This window comes from Rhipicephalus microplus, chromosome 5, assembly GCF_043290135.1.
Source record: "Rhipicephalus microplus isolate Deutch F79 chromosome 5, USDA_Rmic, whole genome shotgun sequence".
NCBI classification, from domain to species: Eukaryota; Metazoa; Arthropoda; class Arachnida; order Ixodida; family Ixodidae; genus Rhipicephalus; species Rhipicephalus microplus.
Window position 1 is genome coordinate 169,077,850 of NC_134704.1, and position 10,223 is coordinate 169,088,072.

At 48.0% G+C, this 10,223-nt stretch overlaps 1 protein-coding gene across 1 annotated transcript; it reads right to left on the bottom strand.

Moving 5' to 3' along the window:
• Positions 1–4,114: 4,114 nt before the first annotated feature.
• Positions 4,115–7,654, bottom strand: LOC142818019 (uncharacterized). Its single transcript, XM_075896191.1, has 3 exons — positions 7,361–7,654; positions 6,874–6,967; positions 4,115–6,602 (listed from the first exon to the last, which is right to left on the bottom strand). Exons 1-3 carry the CDS (start codon positions 7,511–7,513, stop codon positions 4,207–4,209), a joined length of 2,643 nt encoding a protein of 880 aa, XP_075752306.1. The 5' UTR covers positions 7,514–7,654; the 3' UTR covers positions 4,115–4,206.
• Positions 7,655–10,223: the final 2,569 nt, after the last annotated feature.

A 10,223-nucleotide genomic window follows, 5' to 3' on the forward strand; every position in this document is an offset into this window, starting at 1 on the left:
GCCCCATAAACGAGAATCACTCTTTCACAACTAGCTTTCTCCAACCATCCGCACTACTAAGTTGTAACTGACATTTAATTTCCTGACTAATTTCATGAAACACAACCAAATACAAAGGTTTCACACCAATGCTGCCCTACCCTATACACAAGTTATCTGGGCGCTTTCTTCATTCTCTCAATACATACTTGCAAGGTGTGGTCGAGAATACCTACTTTTATGACACCCTGACGCGAACAAAACTCTCTCACATCAAATCAAACTGCGTCTTATAAATCCTAGAAATGTATCTAGTCTCAAAATTTTGGTGAACGCAGTGCTTTCAGCTCAAGTGATCATATATGATCCCTAAGTGATCACAAAAACAACAAAACGAAGTAAACTTGGTCTGCTAACACGCTCCTTTGCTGGATGTAGTTTCATGTCAGCCCATGGTTTTAAAGAACGCACATGACTTTGCTGTGCGCTCTAGCACGACATCTTACTTTGATCCGAAAAGCGCTAGCATACCCACACGCACCTTACCATAGGTGATAGCTCTCTCACCTAGGTATCCTTAAAGCCTCATCTGAACGTAAATTTTCTCAAGATATCGAACTGTGTAAATCCTTAAAACGCATCTCTAATCTCAACGTTCGATATAACATAACGCTCAGCTAAAGAATTTCACTTGATTCCTGAGCACATACTAAAATAACAAAGGTAAATGCAACTCGTGTACTAACACGCTCATGTGCTGGATCTAGTTTCATGTCAGCCCATGTTTTTAAAGAACGCCCATTGCTGTGCGCCCTAGCACGACATCATACTCTCATCCAAAGAGCGTCAGCACACCAATCGCACACCTAACCATAGGCCATTTCCCTGCAACTCAACTAAAAACATTTACAATGCCCTTAGAAAATCTAGACGGGAAAACTGTATCCAAACAAACTAGCCTGGGAGAGGACAAAGGAGTATTACTTCAAAACCAATAATAATCAAAAAGCATGCTACTAAGAACACTCCCCTGTTCACTCACCAGCTTACAGTTGTCCCTCCCTTCAATCGCACTCGTGGCGGTCGAGGACTTGGCGGATTTCGAGGGCGCCCGAGGCAAAGTCGCGTAAGTGCTACAAGCTGAACGGCAGCGCTACGCCTCATTTGCGATTTCGGCCGTCCTCTGTCAATCCGGCGGTGGAACCCGAGCAATGCAAGGGAAAGAGCGACGGGGTCCTATTTGGTCTAGCCGAGCAGTGTTTAGCTATTGTGGTCTTTCTTCTAGGACCCCGTCGACACTCTTTTCCATGAAAAGCCCTAAATCTCCACTGCGCATACCGTCTCGCGAATGCGCGCTGTGGTTTACCCTTTCGCCGCTGGCGCCTTACTTCCCGCCACAAAGGCCTCTTCGCTGAACTGGCCGATGAGCCACCCTCTTTCCTTTTTCCCCGATGCTTGCTTCCTCCTTTGTGCCTTCGCTTTGTCGCGCGCGTACCCTTCACCTGTCTACGGCGGCGCTTGCGACCCGTTTTCTCACAACTAGGAAGTTCGCCTCGGGTTGCGTCATCGGCTGCTCTACAGCTCGAGGGTTCTTCTGTACCACCTGCTACACTATTTTGCCAGTTCGATTTCTTAGCACTGATGCCATGTCGGGCCGATTCATTTGTCTTAACTTTGTACTCACGCACCCAACTAACCTGGCGCCTCCCATTTGATTTCATTTGCGATGGACCCGCTGGTCCCTTTTCTTTCGTCCGGCAGTTCAGACGTATACAAATGAACTTTGTCACTGACGCAAAATGCCTAGTTCTGCTTGCTGCGCTAATAGGCCTCAAACTTTTCTGAACATGCGTAGAGCTGCTTGTCTCACTCGCGACTTTGCGACGTCTCTTGCGTCTGCGCCGGTTCCTGCGACTCGTCTCTGAGCCTATTGCTCGCAGCTCAAGGTGGCTAACACTCTCACTACACTCGTCAGCTGTCGACGCCGCTCCGTCTAGATGATTTTTGAAAAAACCACCTATTTCACACTCTAGATCGGCGGACAGGTTGACGCTCTTAGGAACAGTGCAGCTGCTTTCCTGCAAACACTCTAGCTCGCATTGCTTAGAGCTGTCTTCGACTGCACTGATATCCCCGCTACCTACTTTCGCCGCTTCTGAGCTTTCTTCGGTGTCCTTGCGTACTTCCACACTGTTTGCAAGATCCACCGTTGCGACAAACACAGTTGAGGTCTGTGCCAGATTGTCTACAGCTATCCTTGCTGTTTCGCTAACAGCTAACTGGCACAGCACCTCGTCGCACTTGCTCTGGCCTTCGTCGGCCTCTCTACTTGGCGCAGCATCATTCCCAGCACTCAAACTACACTGTAAGCAAAAGTTAGCCGAGATGGGAGTTTCTCCAGCACATGAGCCCTCAAAACTCCCCTGCCCCAATTATTTACTCCCTGGTAGGGAGTGAACTCGGCACATGTCATCGTAAAACGCCCCCTCCTTAATCACAGAGTTTATGAACGACATGACCTTGTTAAACTCTCCGGCGAGTTTCAGGTCACGTGGTTACAAACTCCCTATCGGAGCTTTAAAAACCCTCTTTGGGCGTGACGTGTCTCTCTCTCTCTCTCTCTCTGTGTGTGTGTGTGTGTGTGTGTGTGTGTGTGTGTGTGTGTGTGTGTGTGTGTGTGTGTGTGTGTGTGTGTGTGTACGGGCATATGTTTGCACGTCGGCGTGAAACACATGTGCTTTGTGTGGCTAACCGTGTAAGCATCTGTCAACAGGCAACGAAATTATAAGTGCAGCGAAGAATAGCAACGACCAGTTGGTATTTACTGGAAACATTTCAATATATTTCGCACCGTTAAACCACGCTGCACCTCGGTCCGATTCCTCAACGAAACGTCGTGAATGCCGCGCTTCAAAGGGCCGAGTAACAAAAAACTTCAAAGAATAAATGAATGGTATCAAAAGTAAGCTGTTACGATCGTCAGCGGCTGCTCCTGGAGTTTCACCATCAGAAACTTCGAAGTGGTCTGAAGTAGGCTTCGCTCGACTACGGCAGGCTGGCCGGCAACCGGTCTGAGAGTTGCGCCGGCGACCACTCGCCCCGTCTCGCCCCGCCGAGAAGCCGCCGATAGTGGCTTCTCGGAGTGTCACCGGTATTTCACCGGCTGTAACATCTAAGCGGTAGGAAGGCCTCGCTATGCCGTCGGTATTAAGCCGGCATCGTATCGAACTCGCACTGCGCGCCGGCCACCGCGGCAAGCGCTACGAGCTAGCACCGACTAGGGTGCCTGAATGGTTTCCCTCGCCCGCCGCTCCGTACAGGGTGGGGACAACCGCGTCGTCTGCTAGAGCGTCCGCCATTACATATCTCACCCCAACGAAACACACTGCCTGCGCGCGCGTATGAGGAGAGTTTGAGAAGAGTTTAGTGCGAGAAATGGTATTTCGCGCTATAAAAAAGCAGTCTGAATATGTGCGTCTGTCATTGGAGACTGTTTGCAGGATAAATCTACATTAATTCATGAAGCGCACGCCTTTTCCTGTTACCTAAACTCACCGCACTCCTCAGTGGCTGTGCAGCGTGCCAGCCACTCAGTAGTGCTCGCATTGTACGCGTTGAACTTACTTCATCCTGCTTTTTCCCCCGCCTTGCGTGCCCTCGCAGCTCTGAATAATCTTGCGGGAATGAGATTCAGATTTGTTACACAGCTATTTTTCTGTTATAGCTGGTTGAGATAGTGAAACAGCGTAAACATCAATTGAATCTCTCGTTTTTATGTGACCACTGAGAAAAAAATCTTACTAAGTTATTGGAAAATACAAGATGAAATGCAGTAATAACGATTTTGATGCCCTATACCTGTTCAGTTTTTCTACTTTCCATAGATATATGTAAGCGAGCAATCTAATTATCCGAGAAGTATCACTCTCGTATTCTGCCTCTGTGACGCTGTGTCGGTATTGCTTCGACCGCAATAATATTAACTTACCATAAACATTCTCCAAAGATCACAACCTTAGTCAGCTTAAAGATCACAACGCTGTTTTTATCTAAGAATGTGATATTGTATAACAAATAAGAAAAATGTCTATGAACTTAAGGAGGAGGATGAAGAAAGGACAGGGAGGTTAGCCAGTTCACAATGAACTCAAAATATTTTAATCAAACAATAAGTGTTCTGAAAGAAAAAATAATAAAATTTATAAGTGACTGGTCCAGTTCGGCTGGTCACGGAAGGCTTACCCCAGCGCACGTCTTGCTTCCGTGTTCATTGACGCCGTTTGAACTAACGTGGCGCAAATGCACGCGAAGCCTCAGTCTTGCATAATTCGCAATAAGGAGTTTTGCTACGGCGTCACTGTGCTCGGAGCAAGTCTTTACGCAAGGGCGCACCATCTCGTTCAAATAATCGGTCACGGCCTTCAACGGGGACCTTAAGCGCAGCAAGCCCTCACTCCAACTTATGATGCCCCTGAAATGCTCTTCACACGACTTGAGTGTCAGCAAAACATCCTTGCTGGGATATGTGAGGTTGCCACCTTCACTCCTGTACTCCTTCAGAATAGTCAGAGTTGCGTGCTCGCTTTCAGTTGAGCCTAACAAGGCAGAATTACAATGCCCGCATCCCGCTACAACACTCAGCATACCTTTTAAAAGGAAGCCGCCGATGTAGAAAAGGATGTTGCATTCGTTTTCTTGAAGTTCTTCAATGAACAAAATTTCCGAGTCATCAATGACATCAGCTTCCACCTCCCCGTGCTCTTGTTTGCCTTTTGCAAGCATGTCGGCGAGGTACTTAGCATCGTCGACTTCGTAGCTTGACGTTCCGGGTGCATGAAGGAACTGACTCACGCACACAAGCTTCAGGGCACACTTTAAGTCATATGCGTTAGGAACAGGCTTCCTGATGCGCACCACCGAAAACAAATTTTCGAGGCAGTCTTGCAAGATTCTGCTCGTGAGGAAGAATTCGTATCCTTCACTGCGCAAGAGAATGTCTTGGAGACGAAGAACGACTTTTGTTGTTATTAGGAAACCTGCTTGCGAAGGCTTCCACTGTGCCTTGCTTCCCATCTTCATTCCTTGAAAAACTTCGAGGGCCGAGTTCAGTAGCTCAATTGATTCGTGGTACCTCCGCATGTCTCGAAGGCTGAGAGCAACTGATGGGTGGCGGGAAGACATTAGCGTGTACCAGTTGAATACTAATTCTAGAAACCAAGCTGTTGTCTCTGCCTCCGGCTCTATCGCGTCCTCTTTAATTAGGTACCGAATCGCTGCAGGAGCTTCCCTGAAGAAGCGGACAGCAACTCCCACTTTCATTTTTGTGAAATGGCCTCGCGAAATGTGTAACTCTGAGAGCCTCGGGGCGACTTTCAGCTCTCGTTCAGCATCATACTTAATTACACTGCGCACATGGTCCACGTTCACTTCTTTTGATGGCAGATTGTGCTGGCATACTGTTGCATCACTCAGAAAGAATACTTCCGATGAAAGCAACTGTGACTTGACATTCTTCAGCACGTGTGCAGCATCTGCTGTGAAAAACAATTCTTTGTCTTCCAGACAGGGGTGAGGCACTGAACATACAGTAATGGAATTCCTGTGGCTGGAGAATCCGAGCTCGCGCCACATAGCCCGATTAGAAGCCCCCATGTCGCAAGTGACGACACGGATTCTTAAAGAGATTTCCGCGCAGAGCTGCACTATCTTCATGACGTAGTCCTTGAGGATACTACCCTCTACATGACTTCCGGTGAAGTGGTAGGCAATCACTTGCTTCCATCTCGTATTCAGGCCTCCTACCATGAACACTAGTGCGTGATGTGCAGGTTCGTCTGGATTTTCTGGCATAGTTTGCCCCCCCAACACCACATCCTCAGCGCGATCGAGCTCGTACCCGCGAGCAATCTCCATTTCATCCAAGAACAAAGCACAGTCTTTTTCAATGTCTTGCATGTTCTCTGCTTTGATTTTGAGAACATCGATGACTTCCGTCAAAATTCCGGGAAGAAACTTGAGGCCCTGAAGGCGACGTGCAAGGGTTTTTCCGGATGGCAAGGGGTAGCCCAGATTTCTTAGTGTCTGGTAACCAGTTTTTCCACAGGAAAACTTAATCTGAAGCGCCTGCTTGATTGTTTCTGCAGACCAAGTGCTTCCCTTATTACTCTGGCGCCCAAGAGCCTGCAGCTGGTCATCATTGAGGAATTTCAAACGCTGTCCGAATAATTCCATTTTGGTTTCCAATTTTTTCACCTGTTTTTTTAGTGCTTGAATGGTTGAGGTGGCTTTCCGATGGACTTGATGTAGCTGAGTGTATTTTCTGCCCATATCGGAGAGCTGCTTATTTAACTGCTTGTTTTCACGTGCCCCGTCAGGTGCATCGGCCGAGATCACAACTTCTTCCCTTTCCATAATGTGCGGTACTGAATCAGGCGTCTGAGAATTGCAGCTTTGCGGTTGCTGTGCGCCAAGACTGTCTGTGCGTGAATTTAAATTCGCCTGTGCACTTGTGAGTGGCGTACAATTAATGGCCGTAGAGTTGTCACCGCGTGTTTCTTGGCATGCATCAGGCAACACAGCAGGTCCTGCCCTGTCCTTTGGCGCCTTCCTTTGTGGAGGCAAGCCTGCAGTGCAAAAAAGGACAGTCACAAGCTGCAAGTATTACAAGGTAGCCAGCTCTAATCACAGGCCTGTACTGGATTTTAGCAGTATTATAGGTTGCAGACATATGCCTTTTCTCAGGTCGCAGGCACGTACCCCGACTTTCTTAATATCCTCAAACGAGGAATTCCACGGATCATCCTAATTTTTGAAACTAAATCATTTTAGCCTTGTACTGTTGCCACCTGTTAGGTTCATACAGAATCTTTGACGCACAGTGAAACAGTAACTTACCCCTGAAAGGGAACACCGTTGGCACAGCGTTCGGCTTCAGTTTTATCCACTGGTCAGCTCGGTGCTGCTCGAAATGGCTTGCTTCAAAATGTGCCTGTAAGTCCGTTATGAACCATGAATTTTAGCTTAGCTTAGCCTAGACAGAATTACTAGAAAGACACAGTATACCACACAACTTTTATTGAATTTCGTGATTTGCAATAAACGAATGAAAAACACTTTTCTGTAAATACGCAATTTAATAACAAGCAGCCTATTTTGTTTATACATATAGTGACTAAAAACTGGTACAAACTTCAAATACTGCGGCTGCGCCACACGTTTCCATAGCTGCACTTTTAGAGATCGCAAAAAAAGAGAGAAAAACTGCAACTTAGACGTGAAGCGTTTACAGCACCGACAAAGTGACCCACAGACACGTATACACATTTAAAAAAACAAGTTTCAAAGTTCTCGACGAGAAAAGAACACATGTCGGGATACTCACACTGCATACACACGAGGACTTCGTAGGCTGCCACTTGTCTCGCTTAATCTTCACCATCCATAGCAGCCTTCTTTTGGGCTCTGTCGGAAAATGGTAGAGTTTCCAACCATTTCTGGAGTTGTTCGTGCACATGGGCACGCAGCACCCAGTCATTTCCCTAAAAAAGTATATGACAGAGCGGCCACAGCTCCTTCTTTGCTCCCGTCGCTATGCGAAGTGAGATCTGCAATGGCGGCGGCCGTCAGGAAAAACCGGTCGCGGCGGCGAGCACCCCGTCAAACAATGTCCCCACCCTGCAAGGAGCGGCGGGCGAGGGAAACCATTCAGGCACCCTAGCACCGACCACCGGCGATGCAAAGAATGTGCTTCACAGAAAATGAAGGCTGCTGGGATGTATAACAGCCTTCTGCGCCTTGTCATTGCAGCTGTCAATGACTAACTACAAGGCGAGCGCCGAACGAGGCGGAGTACTATCGTCAGCGATTGCACCGTAAAACTTCGAAGCGGTTCGAAGTAGGCTTCGCTCGACTACGGCAGGCTGGCCGGCAACCGGTCTGAGAGTTGCACCGGCGACGCGCTCGCCCCGTCTCCGCCGATAGTGGGTTCTCGGAGTGTCACCGGTATTTCACCGGCTGCAACATCTAAGCGGTAGGAAGGCCTCGCTATGGCGTCGGTATCAAGCCGGCATCGTATCGAGCTCGCACTGCGCACCGACCGCCGTGGCGAGCTCTGCGAGCTATACATGCAATGCATGCGAGCAACGGGAACAGCGACTGCGAACCGTCTCATTCGTTTAAGTCTATCGCTCCGTAGCTTAAAGTGCGTGGATAGCGGACATCTATTTCTGTGCATGGGAAAAACGAGACGTAAACTGCACATCAGCAATCATTTTGTGATCGCCAGCTGTCATTCATCGAATCACCGTGCCGTACTCGTGAGTGAGGCCTAGTCGTCGAACGCGGCAGCGGCGGTCTACCTCGGTTCATCGCTGGAGCTGCTAAATGTGCCTCGTTAATGTGTTCATTCAAGGCCGCGCGCACTTTGTGTATAATTCCGTGCATTTTACGGGTCCACAAACAGTACTGCTAATGCAAATTCAGCCCGTACGACAGAGCGTCAACTGATGAAACTTTTTCGCTATAGTAAAAAAATAATAAATATTAGGCAGGCTTAGGATAAAAGGCATGTGTGTTGAAGTGCTTACATCAGACCACCGCAAGTTCATACTTACGCCGTGCGTATTTATTGCCTAATTATTAGCGAAAAAAGGCTTTCACCAGGGCGACATGGGAGGTAAAAATGTGGTGCATATATATACCCGGTGACTATATGGTAGGTGTGTACTGCGTGTGGCAAGTTGTGGTGAGTGCGAGTGTTGTAATATAATGTTTGTGTACTGTAATTATTGTTGTGTGCATTAAATGTTATGTAATTAAAGTTTCGCTTGCGCATGGGACAGCTGCTGACGTAATTTTTTTTTTGTCGATGCAAAAAATTTACTCCCATACTGACCTGAAAAAGTTCCCCAATGGAAGTCAATAAAAACCCCCCTGGCACCATGCAAAAACCCCCTACTGATGGGGAGTAAATTTTTTACTCCCAACGGAGAGGTTTATAAAACTCCCATCTGGGCGTGCGCTAGAGGACAAGGTCATTTACTCCCATCTCGGCTTATTTCTGTTTACAGTGTAGATTCGCCTTTGAATCTTCTGCGATGTTCACGTGTGCTAGCCTTCTCTTTGGCTCTAAACTGCACCTCAATCATTTGATTATCGCACTTCTCGTGCGCTACAGTTTCGAATGGCTGACTCTTTCGCCTCATTGCCTCGATTTTCTGTTCCAATTGATCGAGCCGCTCTTTTCTATCCCTTATTTTCTTTTCTTGTTTCTCAGTTTCCTGCTTTTCAAAAATCTCTACTGCGTTTTTAATATCCTCCTCACTAGCTTTTTGCGAGATCAGCATCCAAATCGTTGTCCTGCCCATTCTTTCCTCTATTTCAATGCCTAGATGCTTACTCACACACAAAAGTTCATCTCTTAGCATTGCCTTCCACGACATGATTGCCGTTGTACTTTGGTCCTGCATCTCACACATAATTAGGGGATCCCTACCACTCAAAACTCACAAAAGGTAATCTCCCTAACCCACACACAATCCAGCTTATAATAAACTCACACAATTGAAGCCTGGAAAGTCAAAGCAAAGACCAAGCACTCACCACAGCACAGCACCATGTCGTGAAGTCGATCTCACCGCTGCCAACCAGTTGTAAGATGTGGGAAGGAAGGTCGCTCGCTGATGGCATCCCACCGCTGCCACCAGTTGTTAGAGATGGGAAGGAAGATGTTGCCGGTGATAGCATCCGGATGGAGGAACTGAACGCTGACAAGAGGATACGAGAAACACAACAGAGGTTTATGACATTATTTACACTTATTTACAGAAAAGAAGGGATAGTGGTTCAACAAACCACGAGCGTGGTGGTTGAACACTACATAGTTCAGAGCAAGGTTCAGAGAGCGCAATGTCCAGCACTCTCCGCGTCGTTTTATGCCCTGTCGGGCTCCTCCTCTCAGAGCCGAACACCAATCACGCACACACAGGTGAGGGAGGCGAGCATACAAGGTCCACGTGAACACTGCACGGTGGTGGCGCCAGCAGGGCTGGTCCTCGTCGTGGGTGTGCCGTTAGACGAGCGTTCCCACGATCCTGGCCGCATACTTCAAATGGCCCACTGCACAGCTCGCCCAATTAGCGGGGCGATCTGCGTGCGCCGTCCGTCGCGGTCTCATTCAGAAAGACGCCGTCTTTGTTGGCCTCTCTCGAACGGCTAATGGCGTCTTGGCGACACGACGTCTTGGT